At 53.0% G+C, this 20,930-nt stretch overlaps 1 protein-coding gene across 2 annotated transcripts in view; it reads right to left on the bottom strand.

Annotated features, from left to right (window-relative positions):
- SHANK2 (SH3 and multiple ankyrin repeat domains 2) overlaps positions 1 to 20,930 on the bottom strand; it is a 509,587-nt gene that overhangs the window by 167,294 nt on the left and 321,363 nt on the right. For both annotated transcript variants that reach the window (XM_025878755.2, XM_073883345.1), the window contains exon 15: positions 10,668 to 10,743. In XM_025878755.2, the coding sequence (XP_025734540.1) occupies positions 10,668 to 10,743 (76 nt within the window). The remainder of the gene's footprint in view (positions 1 to 10,667; positions 10,744 to 20,930) is intronic.

The raw sequence follows: 20,930 nt of genomic DNA, 5'->3' as shown, positions 1-20,930 counted from the left end.
GACCCTGGGGTGTCTCCACTGGCTAGGCTCGGCAGCTCCGGGAAAGAGCCGCTTCCTCCACTCAGAAGATCCAAGGGCTCCCCACGCAGAGGATTTTGAGCTAGGTCCCTAGGAGACTCCTCCCATTTGTGAAACTCCCTGTGATTTGACTGGGTCTAAGCCTATCTCCAGCCAGAAGAATGTGCCCTGACCACAGTCCGGGAACACCAGCAAGGTCCAAAGCCCCCCAGTCAATTGCTTTACACCATGAAAGTGCTGGGGGACAATGGCTGTGGTGAAGTCAGACTACACTTAGCGTCTAACCACCGAGTCCTGGAGAAAGAAGAGGCCTCCCTTGGCCCAGCCAAGCCAGCAGCTGCTGTGTCCCAAGCAGCTCAGAACCAGAGTATTACCATGACATATACAAAGCGCCAGGAGTCTGCAAAATCAACTGTTAAATCTGAATCTCAAAGCTCCGTGATGGAGGCTCAATCACAGATCTTGACTTTCAGACACCAGGAGCAGAGTGAATGATCTTGTCTGTACCACCCCTACCCCTCCACCACCAGTCAGCATCCTCCACTTTCTCCACCACAGCCTGGCCCCGGCATTCCTAGGAACCGGTTCCTCTCATCCCTGCTTCATCACCTGGGCATCTGCACATACTCACCACAAAACAAAAACACCCCCACCCTTGAAGTTTCAATTTGGATCCTACTATTTGTCCCATGATTTGGACAAGAACCTGCATCTGTCTGTTTCTGAGTTCCTGGGGTAAGGGGGGCAAGGAACATGACTCCGGGCTTCTCTTGTTTTGGTGTTTGACCTGAAGGAACATGCAGTCAGCCTGGATTCTGCTTTGAGAGCAGCTCTTTGCAGAGAACTGCCCATTCACAGCTGCCTGCTTGTTCCCAAAGATATCCAGAAACCACTTCTCTCACCTTTAGAAGCTTACCCATCATTGAAAGGAAAGGCTCTTGGAACATAACAATGTGATTGTCAAAATAATAACTTACATAGACAGGCTGAAAGTTGAGTGAATAGAAGAATAAGGGGCCGGCAGAATGAACCCAAATGGGCTGATATGAAATCTAGAAAGATGGAACTGAGACAGGAAGTGAGGGCGTTTACAAGGGAATACTAAAAACATATTCTTAAAGCCGAAAGCTTTAAGTTTGAAGAAGCCCCCAGGATAGTGAACACAATGAATAAAGAAGAGACTTACACCCAGACCCATCATCATGACATTTCAGAATATTCAAGAAAAGTAGATACAATGAAGTTCTTAGAAGGTTTTGGAGAGGAAAACAAATGATCACCTACACTGCAGTGAGGATTAGACAGCACCATGACCCCTCACCAGCAATGAGCAGAAGCAAGATGACAACAAAGTGGTGCCTTAATAGTTTAGATGGAAAACTATTTTGAATCTGGAATTCTACAACACTGAGCACATTTGAAAACCAGAGATCTTTCAGACATGGAAGTTGACATTCCAGGGATCTTCTACTGAGGTTGTTAAACTTGAGTATGTGTCTCAGGAGAACAAGGCTAAAGAAATACCTCATTTACCCAGTAGCTCAATGAAGGTAAATCTCGGAATGATAATTGTGCACTGGGAACTGGGGGATGGGGTCCAAAGGGCAGGAGAGAGCTCCAACAAGAATGAGATGGGTTCTAGTGATATGGAAGAAACAGGAAGATATTTTAGTGGCATACTGAAGAAAGAATTTCTCTTCCACAAGAATAAAAAAGAAAGGCAATTGGAAACTTCAAGAAAAAACAAGCACTTCATGTGAAAAATCATGATCCTAATATTAAGCTAAACTGTGGCATTACTTTGAACCACTGATGGAGTTGAATAAAGAACCCAGTGGGCTCTGGTATTAGAAAGCCCCTTCTCATGGGTCTATAAAGAGGAACTACAGTCCTAGCCTTATACTTGGAAATGATGTAAACATTTACAGTATCATGATAATATAATGTTTTCCACTGGTTTTTAACTTCTGAATCCAACGTATAGACAGAACCTAGAAGACTTTTACAGCAAAGAATTAATGATGCTTTATATTGTTAAATTAAGAAACACAGGGACAGTCACAGAGTTAGGGAGGTAATCATCAGAAGAACAAAGCAAACCAAGTCAAAAGATACCACCTCACACCTGAATGAGTATGAATGGTTACTGTGAAAATATACAAGAAATGATCTAACTAATCTAACAATAGATAATCTAGCTAGAGGCAATTCTAACTAGATAACTAGTTAGAAAGGCTATTGTCAAGAAGGCAAGAGATAACTAGTGTTGGTAAGGACATGAAGAAATTGGAACCCTCATGCACTGTTGGTGGGAATGTAAATAGGTACAGCCACTGTGGAAAACAGCACGGAGGGTCACCAAAAAGTTAAAAAATAGAACTACCATAGGATCCAACAATGCTACTTCTGGGTATTTAACCAAAGATAAATGAAAACACTAACTCAAAAAGATTTCTGCACCTCATGTTCAATGCAGCGTTATTCACAACAGCCAAGATATGTAAACAATCTAGGTGTCCGCTGATAGATGAATGGAATAAAGCAGAAGTGGTATACATACACAATGGAATACTATTCAGCTATAAAAAGAAATGAAATCCCATCATTTACAACAACATGAATAAACTTTGAAGGCATCATGTTACGTGAGATAAGTCAGAGAACAACAAATACCGTATGATTTCACTTATATGTAGAAGAAAGCAAAACATGAACAAGCGACACAAAACTCACCGATATAGAGAACATACATATAGAGATGGGTGGTTGCCGGGAGCAGGGGCTGAGGGAGTGCATGAAACAGGTAAAGGTGGTCAAAAGCTATAAACTCTCCGCCGTAAGAGAAAAAAATCCCAGGGATGTAACGGACAGCATGGTGACTACAGTTAATAATCCTGTGTTGTATATTTGAAAGTTGCTGGGATACTACATCTGAAAAGTTCTCAACACAAGAGACAAGAATTGTAACGATGTGAGGTGACAGAGGTTAACTAGACTTGTCGTGGTGATCATTTTGCAATTTGTACAAATATCAAATCATTATGGTCTACACCTGAAAGTAATATAATGTCATATGTTAATTATATCTCAATTAAAAAAAGAGAAAAAAATAAGGGGGGTAATCACAGACGTAGGAAGGTAATCTTCTGAAGAATGAAGCAAAACAAGTACAAAGTGGTTCCTCTGCCAAGCAGAGTTGCACGGAGTGTGCTGGGCAGGAGTGGGAGACACGGTTTCCTTCCATTCCTAGCCGTATCTGTGCGGTTGGTTAAATTAATAACTTATTTTACTCCGTAATGAATGTCGTATTTGTATCAAAATTTGTGAAAGGAGCAAAAGTATTACCCTGAGAATGGATGAAGGGCGGGTGCCCTGGGGAAGGGGATGTGGACAAATTCCTAAGGGCCGACTTTGGCAAGCAGTGGGAGGAGGGGCAGAAGGGCAAGAGCCCCCAGACCCTCATGATGGATCGAACGCGGGAGGGGAGAGGACCCTGGTCTCCCGGTTGGGCACCAGGTGTGCTGTTCATCATGATGGTGGCAGCAGAGGACAACATTTTTTAGGGGAAACCACTGGGACGCACTCTCCGGGGCTGTGACTCACCCAGCGCCATGTGCGTGCATATGGTCCCGCTGGGAGAGCCTGCTGGAGGGGCTGGTATGCACAGTTGTGCTGACTTCTTGTGTTGCCTGTGCCCAGAGATTCACCCCTCTCTTTCTTGGTCTCAAAAAATTTACAAATTGATGTAATACTTGTAAAAACAAATAAAAATATGGATATGTAGGGAAGAAACAGCAAAATCGCCTCATTCCCTACCCCAAAGGAGCTGCCCCGAGGGCTTCATCATTAATCACTAGGCGCAGCCATAACTTAGAGAGAAAAAAAAAACAGCGTATGTTGCCTTACGAATCCAGCCAGTGAACATACTCAGGGATTGATGCCTTTTTTTCGAGTCTAAGGAATCATAAAAAAACACAGAAATATAAAATAATGATGGAGGAAGAGTGGGGGCAATCAGTGTTTCTTGCCATTCAGTTCTTACTACCTACACACTGAGGCAGTCTTCTGGAACACAAAGTTAGGGTTTCAAAGGAAAGCCAGCTACCCACACACGCTGTCCACAATTCAGCATCCCTCTGGATTTATATAGCGCATGCCTCTAAGCTTTGAGCACTACACGCACATTTCCCCATTCATCCTGTCACGGACACCACCGGGGCTGTGGCCTGAGCTGCAAGTAGGATCTCCACTTTGCAAACAGCGTTGGGGGTCAGGGACTGAGGCAGAGAGGGACAGCAGGTTGCCCAAGGTCACACAGGGTGTTAGTTGGAAAGTCAGATTAAAAAACCTAGGACACTACGTTTACAGGGGCTTTTTACAAGGCTTCAGATAATGTGCATGCACTCTTCCCTATTCAGAGTCAGTCTCTGGAAAGGTCCTCAGGAAACCGGCAGTGGGGTTCTGTCTGGGGAGGAGTAGGGGCTGGGAGGAAGGACGAGAGCAGGTCGTACTCTGACGCTGGACCTGCACACTTTGCATTTTTTATTCATGCAAATATATTTCTAATCACCAATTTAAAAACATATACAATTGGACCATGACATCAAAGCCACGAAAGCAAGCAGCTATGGCACGCGGACGTTCGGCTGGAGAACAGGCTTGATTTGCCACACTTCTAGGTCAACTGGTCTCACTAAGGAAGAGGAATGACAGCCCATCCTGTTCTTCGATGCCTTCCCCGCGTGGTGCTTCTGAACACCGTCCTTCCGGGCGGGTCCGAAGCTGCAGGTGCAGCTTCAGTTGTTTGCCAACAATAGGGAAAGGGTCCAGTGCCCACTCACATCTGGTGCTCCTCCCTGGAAAACCCCAAAGAAGGCAGAGGGCCCTCTCACTCCCCACTTGCCCCATGGGTAATGCCTTGGCGGGTCCCGTCCCTTCTAACTACATCTTACACCTGGAAGCCATCTACCTGCCTTTCCTTACCCCTCCACCAGCCCGAACCATCACCATTGTCTGGCCAGGAAGATGGCCATGGTCTCATAACTAGTCTCCATTCTTCCTTCTGTTCATTCTCCTCCAGCAGGGTTACCCAGATCATGTCATTCTTCCGCACAAAACCCTCTAGAACCCCCGCCACACGAGTGGGAGGAAATCCACCTGCCTTCCACAGAACACACGGTCCTTCTGTGGCATCATCCTTTCTACTCCCTTCCAGGCCACTGCTGCTTCTGCATGGCAGCTTCTCTTTTCCCCTCAGGGCCTTTGCACATGCTGGGCTTTCTGAAGATGGCTGATTCTCCTCAACCGTCAGGTTTCAAATCAAAACTCACTTCGTCACAGAGACTTCCCTTGGCTTCCTATATAAAGCTGGCCTGCCCCACCCTGCCCAAGAGACTGTATGGTGGTTCTGCTGATTTGCTCCATAGCATTAACCACTAAGTGGGATTCTCCAGTTTATTTATTTATAAACTTTGCTATTTTCACTATTTAGGTTTTAATCTACATGAGGTCAGAGACTGTGCTTGTCTTGTTTACCCCCACATCCATAGCTCCCTGAATATTCGGGTTTTGATGAATACTGGTTAAATAGATGGACAGACAGATAGGAGGAGTGGATGGGTGGATAGTTGGATGGATGGACGGTTGGATGAGTTGGTAGATGGCTGAACGTGTGGTTGACGGATGAGTCGGCAGATGGCTGGATGGCTGGGTAGATGGTTGGTTAGTTGGATGAGTTGGTAGACAGCTGAATGGCTGGTTGATGGATGAGTGGACAGGTAACTGATGGTTGGATAGATGGGTGGATAGATGGATGGGGTGTATTCAGCCTAGAGTGAGAGCCTAAGGTCTCCCCTTCCTCTCCCAGGTAGACTTCTCCTGCATGCCCCATGCTAATGAGGGTAGAGATCCGATTTAAAACTCGTGGGAACTTGAGGCTCCCATTCCCTGTGTTGAGAAGTGTTTTAAAAACAACATTGGGGCGCCTGGGTGACTCAGTCAGTTAAGCGACTGCCTTCGGCTCAGGTCATGATCCTGGAGTCCCGGGATCGAGTCCCGCATCGGGCTCCCGGCTCAGCGGGGAGTCTGCTTCTCCCTCTGACCCTCTTCCCTCTCGTGCTCTCTATCTCTCATTCTCTCTTTCAAATAAATAAATAAAATCTTTAAAAAAAAAAAAAAGACATTGAAGGGGAGCCTGGGTGGCTCAGTCGGTTAAGCATCTGCCTTCGGCTCAGGTCATGATCCCGGGGTCCTGGGATCGAGCCCCACACTGGGCTCCCTGCTCCGTGGGAAGCCTATTTCTCCCTCTCCCACTCCCCCTGCCTGTGTTCCCTCTCTCGCTGTGTTTCTCTCTGTCAAATAAATAAATAAAATCTTAAAGAAAACACACTGAAATATCTGTAAGGTCCTGTGTACAAATGGCCCCAGGGTCTCTGGTTTCTGATCTTGGCCATGTGCCCACATTTCTAGACCCTTCCGTCATGTGCATGCTGGGTAGGTGGAGGGCTGGAGTCACTGGACACATTCATCAATCAACAGGTATGTTTTTGTCAGACCGGTCTGGAGCTCTGCGTCCCCAAGCAAAGCTTTTGACACAAGGGGGGATGGGAAGGGGAGAACCGCCTCCTGACTGATTCAGAAACTGTCTACATTGAGTCTCACTTCCTATTGCATGTTCTTTAATTACATTTGCATCTGCAGTGGGGCGGCCTCAGCCATGAGCTGCCTGGCCAGACTGTCGCCCTGCCGCCTACAGCGGGTAATTGGCCCGGGTGCTGGCGCGCCACCCTGGATCTCTGTGGCTCACTAGGCCGTGTCTGACAGGAATTCCAAAATGGGCTAAATGATCTGCTGGCTGGTCCGTACAGTAGCATGTGCGGCCCTCAGCCAGGGCCCAGGCTTACCCTGACACCCTCTCAAGAGCCACACAGGCCAGCTGCTGGGTTGTGATGGTGGGTGGGCGCCACAAGCTCACTCGCCCCTGCCAAGTGCGTGGTCTGGAAGAGGTCAGTTCTGGGAGGCAGCGGCTGCCCCAGGCCAACCCCTACACCTTGTGTGGAAAAGCCCAGACCCCATAACCCAGGTAATATCCTCACTCCATCTGCCCGACACACTCCACCAAGTGATGGTTCCGTCTCTGCCAATTTCCCCCAATCCCAGGCCAGTTCCACGGTGGGTCTCGGGCAGTAACATCTTCACTGCGGGACGGGGGGGCGGGGGGGGGTCTGTGGGCACAGGCCCCATATTCCAGGTGACTGAGGGTCAGGTCCTTAATGTCACCTTCCTTCCTCCACTGCAGTGTTCTCCTGTGAAGTGGATAATGACACTGACTTCCAAGGTCACTGGAGGGTGGGCAGGCAGCAGCCGCGATCAAGGCGAGGCGCCGCTGGTACGTGGCAGGGGGCTCATAAAAGGCACTATGATCACTCACATCTCTTTCTGGGCAACGTGAGCCTGCGACGCGTCTGACTCCCCGCACCCTGGGAAGGTGGGGGTTGACTCTTGAACCAAGGTCAAGCCCAGAGCCTTTATCATTTGCTTAGAAGCCACCCGTTGACCTGGGTGTGGCTGGATGTCCCTCTTCTCTATGGTCCCAGGCCCTGGCACCAAGCCAGTGGTCAGTAACCTATAAAATCAAAGTCTTCATCTGGGCACCAAAACACAGGGTGGGGCAGAGCCATCAGGGATATTCCAGGTCACCTGGTCCAACTCTCAGACATTCTGGAAAGAGAATGCCCAAACTGCTTGACTCCCTGCAATGATGGGGAGCTCATCACCTCCTGAGACAGCTCTGTTCTGTCTCTGAACAGTGATGATGTCTCTGCACGCCTTCTGTGGGCCCCGGTTCATTCTGGTCCTGCTATCAGCCACATGAAATGCAACCCAGCCAGCCTGGCCCCGCGGTCTTCTCTTATCCTGGCTCAGTCAACTCAGGTCCTTCAACAGCTCCTCTGTGAGGAAGCCGCCTGGTTCAAATGCCGAGAGTTTGTGCACACCCGCCTTCACGCACACGTATGCACCCAGGGCAGCCTGCTGGTGGCTCTCTGCCAGCAACCGCCCTTGGGGGAAGAGAGCTTTGCAAAACCACGGCCTGCGGACGAGCCGTGGCTGTCACGGGCTCCTCCCCAGGAGCCCCCCTCCCAGGCTGGATGGCCCTCCACGTAACCATGGCGACAGCTCTGGGCATTCTCGGAGCCCCAGGCACCCTCCTTCTTAGAATGGGAGCAAAGCATGACAGGCACACTGGCTGTGACCACGTGTCCAGGGTCCACTTTGACAGGCAGCCTCTTGCTGCCACAGAAACAATTCATCTGACCCAAAGAGAGACTCATCAGGAGAAGCCAGGGTCAGGCGTGGTTCCCTGGAAGCCACCAGCCCCTGAGCAGTCTCTCTCTGGGCTGCGCTGGTGGCCAGGCCAGGATCGTGACTTGAGCATTCAAGGTCAAAAAGTGGGCAATGTTAGCAAGTTCTGGAAAGTCGGCCAAGCCCCTTAGGAGGGGACAACCCAGCTCCTCTGCTGGGCATGGGATTCCTGTCCTAACACCTCATGTCTATGACAGAGAGGTGGTTGGGACAGGTCAGCACCAACACCAGGTCCTATCAGCAATTCCACTGCTAGATATACACCCCAAAGGACTGGAAACAGGTGTGCAAACCAATACTTGGGTGAGAATGTCCACAGCAGCACCATTTGCAAGAACCAAAAGATGGAAGCAACCCAGGTGTCCATCCACAGAGGAATGGCAAGCAAAATATGGCTTACACAGACGATGGAATAGTCTTCCACCTTAAAAAGGCGGGACATTCTGACACCTGCTACCACACGGAGGGACCTGGAGCACACTATGCTGAGCGAGATACGCCAGTCACAAAGAGCACCAATACTGTATAATTCACTTCTATGAGGTCCCTGGAGACACCAGATTGAGAGAGAGAGTGGACGGTGGGCGCCGGGGCCAGGGGAGAGATGGGGGTCAGTGTCTCAGGGGGACAGAGAGTGGCCAGTGGGGGCCATGGAGGGATGGGGGTGAGTGTTTCATAGGACAGAGATTTAGTCTGGGAAGATGGAAAGTTCTGGAGATGGATGGGGGGGACGGCCGCACAGCAACGTGAACGTACCTAATGCCATGAGCTGTGCACCTAAAAATGGTTGAGACGGTAAATTGTACTACAATAAAAGGTTTAGAAAAGATGTACTGATCCTGCTAAAAATGGATGAACCTTGCAGACATTATTCTAGGTAAAGAAGCTACACGTGAAGGATCACGTGTTGTAGGACTCCATTTCCATGAAACATGCAGAGAGCCGGTTGGTGCATGCTGGGGCTGTGGGCAGGGAGAATCGGCATTTGACTGCTCAGTCGCTAGGAGCTCCCTTTCGGGCGGATGGAAACGTTCTAGAACTAGACAGGGTGCCGGTTGCACGATATTGTGAATGTACTAAAGCCACCACCGCGCACTTGGAAATGATAGTGAGGTGATGTGAATTTTAACTCAGGAGAAGCAGAGAGACGAATGAAAGCAGGTTGGACCCCCACAGGCAGCTGAGTGTGCTGAGCACAGTCTGCGCTGCTTAATCAGAGACCCGCCCGGAGGCCGGGGGTGGCAGGGCAGAGCCCAGGGCAGGGTGTCCAGACCTTTCCCCAGCCTGGCCCTAATGGAGGACGTGGTTTGGTGGAGTTCTCAGGAAGGGCCCCAGGGATGGCCGGCCAGCAGGGCTAGGAGCAGGACCTTCCCGCCCCGGCGGGTCTCATGGCCTGCGTCTCCTCCCTTTCTCTGAGTCACATGCTAACTCTCATTGAGGCCACCGTCCACTAAGGTTCTTTCTCCACACCCTTCTGGCCCCTGATGTAGGGAGACTTGCGTTTGTGACAGAAACGAGGGGTAGAGAAACCCGGTGCGTGGGGACAGGAAGAGCCGGAGAAGCAGAAGTAGCAGCAGGGACACTGGCCGGAAATGCGGCTCGTTTCCGAGCTGTCGGTGCCCTCGGCCAGCAGGACCCCAGCCTGCCTCGGCCTGCCCCGGGGTTACAAGGAGGAGGTGCCAGAGACCCGAGGACAACTCGTGCCCATGTAGTGTCTGTGGGGAAGCTGGAACCCGTGCCCTGTGTCACACCACCAAAGCTCCACGGCTCTCCGCACGCACGAAACGACGCCCCTTTTGAACAAGAGTCAGAAAGCAAACCTGCCGTGCTCAAAGGCTCTGCCTGCTTGGTGCCACGCCTTTCGAGGGGGATGAGCCTTTCTCGTACAAAGGCTTCAACTCGGAGGCAGAAGGAAGAGGGAAGATGCAGATGAGACGGAACCCCAGAGCTACGGCATCCTGAAGATTCCCGTGGCCAGCTGCTGTCATCGCTGACGTCTGTGCTGCTCCCCCCTCCCCCACAATGCCCGGTCTTCCTCCTCCGGAACACCCCACAGGTGGACTCCAGCCCGACCCCAAACCTCGGGCAGCAGAGACCGCATCTTGGGCCGGTTCTCTGGAAGAGGGTGGCTTCCATAATGCAGCCCACGTGCAGGAGGTCACAGCGGACACACCGAGGGAAAAAGCCAAGGGGGTCCGAGGGCTGCAGGCAAGTGGGTCCAGAGCTTCTGCGGCACACAGAGCATCTCTGACCAGAGAGGGCCTGGCAGAGAAAGAGCCGAATCTTACCTGGTAGCGTCGAAGCTGTCGTATGAGCCGACTGTGTAGTGCCTGAACAGCTTCTTGCTGCGGTCTGCACGAGTTTCTGTACAGAGAGGGAAGAGAAACACTGTTTAGAAAAGTCACAGACCCCGAATGCAGAAACCAAGCGAGGCCGGCCAGACCTCACATTTATCTGACCTACGAAGCGCCAGACCCGCTCTCCTGGGGAAAGATCTGGGAGGAAGAGAAGGCCTCGTTCTGGGAGCTGACTTTGCAAAATCTGAGGAATGCATATGAGCCCCATGGCCGACTTCTGAAGAGTCAGGAGCTCCATTCCAAAACGGAGGCAGAATCCTGGGTCCTGGGCTCGCGGAGGGAGAAGGAGGAGGCTCTCTGCAAAGAAGATGGCCCTGTGGTTTAAGTCGGGATGGCAGCGCACCTCTGGCCCAGGGAGCCCTCCAGAACGGTATCCTCAAGTGCTGCTGGGCCTTCCAGCAAATCTGAAGATGACCGCCTTTTGGGAGAAGAATGCTTATTGTTACTTTTCTGGTGATAGTTGCTCTTTCCTAAAAAACAAACAAACACACAAAACCCCAAATGTGATTCACGTTCCTAATTAAGCCCTCCGCCTGCTTCTCTTACTCAGCAGGTTTGGATGTAAATTTCATGGGACATGATATGAGCAATGCAATTAGATTTAGCAGATTGCTCAGGGCCGGAGGGAGAAAACCCACCACCACACGAATACAAGAAATTGGGCTGTGATTTACTGTTCAGATATCGACCTCTGCAAATAAAATCTCCTGGACAATCTCCTTCCTAAACCCTGGAAAAAACACAGAGAAATTATGGGATTGGCTTCAGGAAAATGGCTCAAAATCTCATGTAACTTCTGTAACCCTCTCTGTGGTCAATCCACATTCCCAGGTGAACGTGCTTGTATTTAAACCCCCAAAGCACACTTCCAGTTCAAAAGTGAGCGCAGGTAAGCATACTGAGGAAGGTCAGCATAGTCCTTCTCGGTTCCTTTTATGCCCAGAGGCAGCTAGTTCAGCAAAAATGCATGCTCACCTTCTCTACAGTATGGAGTTGCCCTTGGGGGATGGGAGGAGTGGCTGTCCAGCCCAGGACTACATTTCCCAGCTTCCCTTGCACCCTGGAAGGGCCACATGAGCACTTCCCACCAATGGAATGTGAGCAATGAAATGGAACATTCCATTGCGAGGATGATGGGGGGTCTCTTCCAAGCTTGGCATCTATGGAAGCCAGTGTGCTTCCCTACCCTCTCTTGCAGCTTTGCCCGGCTCAGAGCTAGGACCCCTGGGGTCCACAGGATGCTGGAACCCTCTAGGGTTCCCACAAGATGCCCAGGTCTCCGTATATTGAACTGTTGAAGTGAGCAACAATTAGACTTCTATTCATCATGCCACACTCAAAGGACTCATTGGTACAGCAGTTAACAATGGCTTAACTGATGTGCAGGCCGGGTCCTCTGGGACTTGGCTCCCACCTGTCTCCCCATGCCTTTCCCATCCCTAACCCCGACGCTCCCACAACACAAAATGTACAATTCCGTGAACAGCAACATCATCATCACCACTGTCATCGCAACACTAATTGAGCACTTACTGTATACTGGGCCCTGTTCCAAGTGCCGTTCCTCTATTCCCTTCCTGGACCCTCATGACTCCCACTGAGGGGGTCTGCACTGCTTTGCAGGCTCAACCACATCCAGCCACCTTTCCAATCCCGCTCAGGACTTTCAGGGTTCCCCCCATGGGAGCTGGCCCCTCTGTCTCTGCTGCATCATCACTAACATTTACGGAGTCCTTCCCCTGTGCTACGGTCTGGTTGTCTGGGCTCAGCCACTCACTGGTCACACCAGCCCAGCAAGGGAAGTGGGACTGTGCCCACTTTATAGCTGGAGATGGTAAGGCTGTCAAGACAAAGTTACACATTCACGAAATGGCAGGGTCAGGATGAGTCCCCCAGCTGGAAGATGGGCTCCAGGCCCAGGCTCAGACCACTAGACCACAATAACTGACCCCTGGAGGGGGTCCAAGTCCCCATGTTCTCTACAGTGCCCAAGGGTGGGGGCTGGCCTCTCTCTATCACACCGCACCCCCCATGCCTAACCCCTAGTAGATGCCCAGTGCAAGTGCTTGTCCACCTAATCTAAGTGACCTACCGTACAATTAGCAAAGAAAACACACCGTACACCACTGGAGTAGCCTGAGTACATGGGGCCCTCGCTGGGCTGGGCACTGGTCCAGCCAAGCTGCATGCACCTCTTCTGTGTTTGGCATCTGGAAGAAATGTGCCCAGATGTTTTGCGTCTTCCTGCCCTCCTTCCTGGCTTCTATAGCATGCATATGTGCAATTCGAGTCATTTATCAAGCCCACAGGGGAGACAGGTCCTGTGCCCCACATACAGGCACTAGGAGACTCGTGGGGGTGGGGCCTTAGCTCTGCAATCTGGGGCTCAGAATCCTGGGGATGGGGTGAAGACAGAGCCTGAGAACGTGGACCTTCTGTGGTCTGGGCTAAGGGCGTCAGCAGTCAGATGACTGTATGAAGGACATGGGCCAGGCAACGCATCTGGCCAGCTCAGCCCTGTGACATCTGTGTGGGGGCCCCATATGCGCCAGGCCCTGAGGGATATGTAGGATTTGAGCCTCATTGTGTTACGCAGAGTAGCTCACAAAGCCACTGAACGACCATGGGGACTGGCTGTAAGCTGCTATTCTTATTCTTAATTACCTCGCTTGCTTAAGCCCTCTGTAGGCAGCTCTCTGCTAGTTGTTTAGGGAAGTGTTGGGCACTGAGAGATGATTGGTGCAGGCCTCTGGCTGAAGTCAGAGGTTGTGGATTCCAGCAGCAGAGAGAACGCAGCGAATGTGTGTGTGTGTATGTGTGTGTGTTTCAGAAAGGGAGCCATTTCTAGGCTAGGTCAGTTAGCCAGTGGTTCCCAGACTTTGGGATTTCATGGACCAATAAAATTTAAACAAAAGAGAGAAGAATGTAGACTGACATAAGATTTACCAAGTTTTTATTTTGGCTCAGTAAGAACATTGAAAACAATAGATTTCCTTCTGCCACCTCAATTATCTTATTAGAGAAAGGAGACCCATAGAAAGACCTGCTTTATGAAACCCACCCACTACACAGGTCTTTCCTGTCCTCTGACTCCTGGACACAGTCACACTTCTGCTCTCAGATATGGCCCCAAAGATCAGAGAAGAGGTACTGAGGGACACATCATTGCCACCATCACCACCATCATGGTCATCACCACCATCATCATCACCACCACCACCATCATCATCACCACCATCATCACCACCATCATCACTATCATCATCACCACCATTAACACTATCATGGTCATCACCATCATCACCAACATCATCATCAGCATCATCACCATCACCATCATCACCATCATCACCATCATCACCAACATCATCACCATCATCACCATCATCATCACCACCATTAACACTATCATGGTCATCACCATCACCACCATCATGGTCATCACCATCATCACCATCATCACCATCACCCCATCCTAATCATTATTATTATTACAAGCAGCTCTACTAAGTTCTCTCTTCACTCCATTAAAATGAAGTTTTCCACCTTATTTGGCTTTCACACAGAACCCAGTGGTAACTGGATGCCTTGCTCCCGATTTACAGAAGTAGCAGAGTTCAGTGATGAGGGATGTGGGCTCTGAGGCTAGACACCGAATCCTGTGGACCTGCCCTTGCCTGGCCTCAGTTTCTGACCTGGAAAGAGAGAAAGTGGGCTAGATTGCTCTCAGGATGCTTCCCCACTGTCACAGTGTGCCACTCATGACACCACCAGGCTTGGCCTCTGCTGGCAAGCTGGGACCTGCTATCATTGCGCAGGGAGGCGGGGGCTGCTGGCCACCTGGGCTGACCCCTTCCCAGGAGTCACTGAAGCAAACGTCAGTCACCAAGGAAACACCATGGGCTGGGCAAAGGGGAGGAAAAGCCGGAGGTTCGAGGCCAGCCCAGCATCCAGGGGGGGCTGTGCCCCTTCCCCATGCCTGTGCTGGGAACGGCCCCCGTCAAGTGCCTCTGGGTCTTGCCCTGCACCTGCTCAGCACTGGGGGCAGGAGAGGAGGCACCACATGCCACGCTGGGGGCTGAGGAGCCTGTGCTACTGTCCCAAACCTCCCAGAATGCCTCAGTCCCACAGGGCTGTGGCCAAGTGAGGTCTGTCTCAAAACCCCAGCTACAGGGCATTGTTAAGGGCAGACACTGGGGGGCTCCTTTGCCCATCTCAAGATTAAATAAAGGAACAGACCTGGGGCTCCAAGCGGACCCGAAGAAGGAAGGGGCACAGACCCCGTCCATCATTCGGATGTGGACACAGATATACACATTTGAAGACTGCAGGTTGGCTGACCTGGTCACTTACACACCCACCATAGCTCACTCTGGGCTCGCGGGTGCGGTCAGAAGTCCACGAGTGCTCCAGAGGGTCCCAACAAGAGCCCTCAGGGCCCCCACATCTGCTTCTACCCCCATCCTGCACCATCACCCTCTGCCTTCCATTTGCATTGAAATGACTGGCCAGCCACACCCTTCCCAGTGCATGTGCAAAGACATTCCCCTTCTCCTGGGCTGTGCCTCCCTTGTTCTTTGGGTCAGCCCTTACCAAATCCAGCCATGTGGTCAAGTGAGGCTGCTCAGCCCCTCCGCACCCCCACTGCCTGGCCCTGGACTCCAGTGTTCGGCAAGGGAGCCTGGCCGGCTGCTCCTTTGACCACAGCAGGTGCCTGGCACAGGGGAGGGGCACGTGACCCAGGATGGGACAATGGAGTCCTACTCTTGCTGCTGCTTTTTCTACTTTTGATGCCACCGTGGGGGAAATGCTGCCTGAGAATGAGTCACACCGAGGACAGTAGAGGAGCTGGTGGGGAGGAAGTGACCGACTGCCCTGGTGACATGGTCCGGAGCCCTGCATGTAACCCACAGCTCTGCCTGACTGTTCAGCAATGTCGCTTACCATTGTTACAGCTGTAAAAGTTCGGAAGGATGCAGTAATGCATTTCATCGTTTGCCACACTGCACCCAACAGCCAGGAAACAGCCCCCCAAGGTGTGGTGCATACACCGAGTTTGGGTGCCTTCATCCCTTCCCCGGGGAGAGGACCGCTCCCTTTTCCATGTGGGGGTCCTGGAGGCGCTACCTCTCTAGGGGCCTGGCACCCTCGTCACCACGAGAACAGCTGTGCCCCAGGCTGGCCCAGGCACTGTGCTGGACTCTCCTGGATCCCATCATTAGTACCGAGGGACCCATGGCCCACACAGGACCTGCTGGCTTTTTTCTGAGATGTTCTGAGGGCTGGGTGCTGAGGAAGGGGACCTTGGCTTGGTTGGAAATCCTTGAAATTAGTTTGGGTCAATGAGTTTCGAGAAGTGACCTATGTCACTTCTTGGATAGATGGAGCATCGAGTCCCCAGTGCGAGACCGCCCCCTGCCCCCAGCATTGATTTTTGCCCTGGGGCATGGTGACCAACACATCTGAGATGGTGATTGCTCCATCAGCCTGGGTACCCCGGTGAGCCCGCTGGGATACATGACAGACACGTGGCATGAGAAATAAACCTCTCTGGTTTTGGGTCATTAAGATTCGGGACCTGTTTGTTACTGCAGCTTCACCTAGCTGACTGATGCAGACTGTGCATGGCCTTCTCTCCCATGGGAGCCCATACATTCCATGTTTTGCTCAAGCCTGAAGCTTCTTAAAGCCAAGAACCAATTCGTCTGCAACCAGGCCCCCCTCCTTGGCCAGCGCCAGGCCCAGTGTTCATGCAGCAGATACTCTGCCATGTCTCCCACGCAGCAGTCCCTCCACCCTTGTCTGAGTGACCATTAGCTCTTGCCTGGACTGGTGCAGGAGCCTCAGTCTCCCTGCTTCCATGCTTGCCCCCCATCTCCAATCTATACTCTCTATAGAGCAAAGGAGCTTTAAGAAATGTAAAAATTGGGGGATGCCACTGTGCCACTTACTGTTTTCCAACAACTTCCCATGGAATGAGAGGCACATCCAAGTGCCCTTGGGGGACACAGGCCTGACACTGTGTGGCCTCAACTCCCACGACTCTCCCTCCTCCATCACCTCACTCCTGACATGGTAGGCACCTCATTTTTCCTTGCAAATGACGAGCTCGTCTGCACCCGAGGACCTCTGCACTTGCTGGACTCTCTCTGGGATGTGCTCTCCCCCCAGCTCAAATCCCACTGCCCCCTGGGAGCCCCGGCTCCTACAACGCAGCCTGGTGCACAGAGACGGTAAAAACCCACGCCCTTGGCCCCTTGGCCCCTATTCACTGTTGATGGTTTCATGTCCTCAGGTCGGACGGTGACGGGTCGAGGCTGGAGCACAGCGTGCTGGCCCCTGCTCTGCCTAGAGATGGCTGGGGCGGAAGCAGCCTGCCCTGCACATGGAGACACCAGAGTTCTAGTCCTGACCTTGACGTGGACAACGTGGGCCCTCCTCACTCCGCCTCTCTGGGCCTCAGCTTCTCAGCTACAAAGCCGACCACAGGATGGAATGACCACAGTCTCCGACTTCTCGATGAGGCACCTCCCTTCCGCCAACCTTGTGGCTGGGGGCTAACCCTTTCCCAGGAGAGGGCCATGCACCCGGGCGACCTACACAGGCATGGTTCAGGCGGATGCACCCCGGAAGCGTCTTTCTGAGCGTGGCCTAGAAAAATCTACGCTGAAAGAGAAGAGTCTAGAAATCCCATTCCATATACCTCTCGCGACTCGTGAAAGGGTGACAGATTGCATGACAAGCCTCAGAGTGTCCGCATTTAAAATAGCCCTTTACGCAGGGCTGCTGGGAAGAGGATCCGGAAAGCTCAGCACGGAAGCCAGGAGGGGGCATCTGGGGAGATTCTAATGGCCTCGGGTCCTCGAGGGTGACCGGTTCTGGAAGCGGAAACCAGGAAAGCAATGTTCTCAAAAAAATTTGCAGAGATTCGGAAGGGCCAGCAGGTAGTTCAGAGGCCAGTGTGGCGGGGACGAAGGCGCTCAGGTCAGGAGATGCCCTCATGGGGAGGCGATGCCCTCTTTGGGGGCGGCGCCCTTGCTCACGGGTGCCCATTCACGGGAGAGGCACGCAAGGAAGGGCACAGAGGCCTGCCTTTAACGTGGCAATCGTGAGCGCAGCGCCTTGCCAGCTGCACGGCCGGGCTGGAAAACGCTTGTCCAAGCCTCGGTTTCCTCATCTGTGATAGGGGCTGGCAGCAGGATCTAACAGCCCTGTGGGGACATGTGCACTTGTAAACGGACCCCATGCAGGCTGTCCGGGACAGGCTGTTATGTTGTGCTCCCGAAGTCCACCTTGGGCTTTCCTGTCTGGCCCCCCGGACAGAGGAAGATCCCCCCACCCCACAAACCGTAACCGTACGTGGGACCTCAGGAGCTGCCCATCAGACCCTTTCCTGGGAATGGGGAGCTGACGTGGGGGGGTCTCCACTTCCTGTCGGAAGCGAGCACCAAGGCCGTCACCATGGGGAATGGAGAGGGACAGCGGCAGAGCATGGGCGACCCTGCAGAGAGCCGGCTGAGCCGGCCCGGCTCCTGGCAAGGTCCATGCTGCCTCCGGACCCTGCTTTCAGAACCAGGGGAGGCTGGGCCACGCCTTCTGCCCTCGGGGTCCAGGAAAGTCCCTGCATCCTTACAATCGAGTATGTTCTTTCACGTAACCCAGCTCACGCAGGTTTTAGGGCTCTTGCAACCAAAAGAGCACGGTCTTCCAGCTTTTCTACTGCTCTGCACAGAAACTGCAGTGATCCACGTAGACCGTGACCGTGTCCCCAGGGCCTGGCTTGGCGGCCTGTCCACTGCAGGGCTTGGGACACCCCTGTCTCCAGTTTGGGATACCGGCATTTACAGTGACGATCACCCCTCCGCGGCTCCAGATACCCGCAGAGCCGGCATACCCCACCATGGCCCTCAAGGCACGCCCACATCTCTCGATCGATCACCTGCGGTCTCAGAGAAGTTAAAGTGATCAGACGAGGGACACTGGACCCACAAAGGGTTCTGTCTCCCCTCTCCATGAGAAAGAGCCTGGGTTCGGCCACGGGCCGGAGACTAACCGCGAGGACCGGAAACCCTTCCGGGCTGCGCTGCCTCAGTTCACCCGTCACGACAAGGGGATCACGTGGGATAACACACTGAGCTCTCCGTCCTGTTCCCCACGTGCTGCTCCCCAAATTTACTTGGTTTACGGACGACCGGCTCAGAAGCTGTTGCGAGACCACGCACGTGTCTTCAGGAGGAGGGACAGAGGAGCACTGACTTACAGCTCCTTTGCGGAACGCCGGGGTAGGTTTTCCAAGACGAGAAAGAAGAATTCAAGTTTGTGTGATTCCTGAACAGGCCAGTCCAGAGGTGAACGCAAAGAACTGAACTCCGTCAGCAAGTGCAGCTCAAGCCCCAAGAACACGGGAAGACGGCCCCGGGGTCGCAGGCAGGCTGGCACACGGCTGACTTCCTAGAACAAGCTCCAAAGGCCAGGGTGAGCGACGGCCGGGGCCACTGTGAACCAGGAAGGGTCACTTCAGAGGCGGCACACGGGTGTCCCCTCCGGGCCGCGGAACGGAGCGGGAGAGGAGGCTACTTCTCTCCAGATGCTGGAGACAGCACTGCTCGGAAGGAGATCCTGCCAGGGGCACAGGAAGCTGCCACGGTCTGTGACCTTTGCCCTGGCCTCACCCCCTGGACAACGTCAGGTTCTACAGCAAAGGGACGCCATCCAGGGCTGGGACAAATCTAACTCCGGGAGAAAACCATTTCTCTACTGTGGCTGGAGGGGAAGCAGGGGATCCGACCCCCGGCTGGCATGAGGATGGAGGGGCCACAGGAGCCAGACGGTGGGTGACCCACTAGAGCTGAGAGTGGCCCCTGGAGGGTGGTCAGCAAGGACACGGGGTCCCCTGCCCCGCAGACCCCGGGGACAGAGTCCTGCTGCCAACTCAGCGCGTGGGAGGCAGATTCTCCCCCAGAGCACCCGCTGAAGAGCCCACCCAGGCTGACACCCCGATGTGGGCCCCAAGACCAAGCACAGAAGCCAGGCGAGCCTGCCTGCGCCATTGACCGCTAGCACCATGAGCTCAACAGGTGGTGCTGGGAGCCACTAAGCCTGCAGCCACTTACATCAGCACAGAAAATGGGCAGAACTGGGGTTTTGTTCATTCAGAGTTCTGCTTTCTATTTCTCTGACGATTTAGTTTCCATCCTACCAAAAGGGGAGGGAGAGACAGAGACAGAGACAGACAGAGACACAAAAAGAAGGGACCGTGAAGCCCGTGATGCATCCTGTGACGCATCCTGTGTCCCTCCTTCCCCCGGAATCCAGGTCCTCTCTTGCCCCCCTTCTTGGCCCCTCACCCAAAAGGGCAAAAACTGCAGCGGGGGACACCTGAGCAGGGGAGGAGCCCTTAGCCCAGCCATCATCTGGGTGCTGGGTGCCCCCTCCAGGCTGGCACCGAGTCAGATGCGGCCCAGCAGCCTCCTGCCACGTCACAGGGCTCCGGACGCCCAGCGGTGCAAGGTGGCTGGGCCGTCCCACTCCAAGCCCCCGGCGCTGTGCATCCACACGCCGCCCTCCCACAGGCTCCTGTGATCTCCAGCGGGTTTTAAATCAGACACCACTCAGGCTACACCCCAGGCTGGTGAGCCAAATGCAGAATCGGAACCACAAGGAGGAAAGAGATTACCAATGGGGATGAAGACAGAAATAACTTTTCTTTTTTAAAACCAAAGATGCCGACGGGCTCCTTGCAAAGCAGGAGAAGCAGAGAGGAATGCAGGGAGATGCTGGAAGCGGGCACAAAGGAGGCAGGCTGGGCACTGGCGTGTGGGGTCGGGTCGGCAGGGCCGGCGGGGACCACCTCCCACCCTTGTCTGACTCCAGCCACCGCCGTCGGGCGTGGAGGTGGGGCCACACTTGCGAGACACTCACGGGGCCACAGAACTGCGACATGGAAGTACACTAATCCCACCCAGATCAGTGGCTAGCCAAGTTCAGGCGTTTATTCACGATATCAGCTGCAGAACATTTATGGAGCATCTCGTGGTCCTTGGTGTTGGCCCCGCAGGGGAAAGGAGGACAAAAAGCAAGGACACTGTTCTGACAGCGGAGCGTGTGCCATGTGGCCTCGCAGCGGAGGGCGTGTTCCTGTCCTGTGGCTGTTGTAGCGAACTACCACAAGCCTCGTGGCCTACCACGACACAC

This window comes from Callorhinus ursinus, unplaced genomic scaffold (assembly GCF_003265705.2).
Source record: "Callorhinus ursinus isolate GAN/ISIS: 27379988/994484 unplaced genomic scaffold, GSC_fseal_2.0 scaffold51, whole genome shotgun sequence".
NCBI lineage: Eukaryota > Metazoa > Chordata > Mammalia > Carnivora > Otariidae > Callorhinus > Callorhinus ursinus.
Note: the sequence above shows the minus strand (reverse complement) of the source record. Positions and strands in the feature narration are given on the sequence as shown.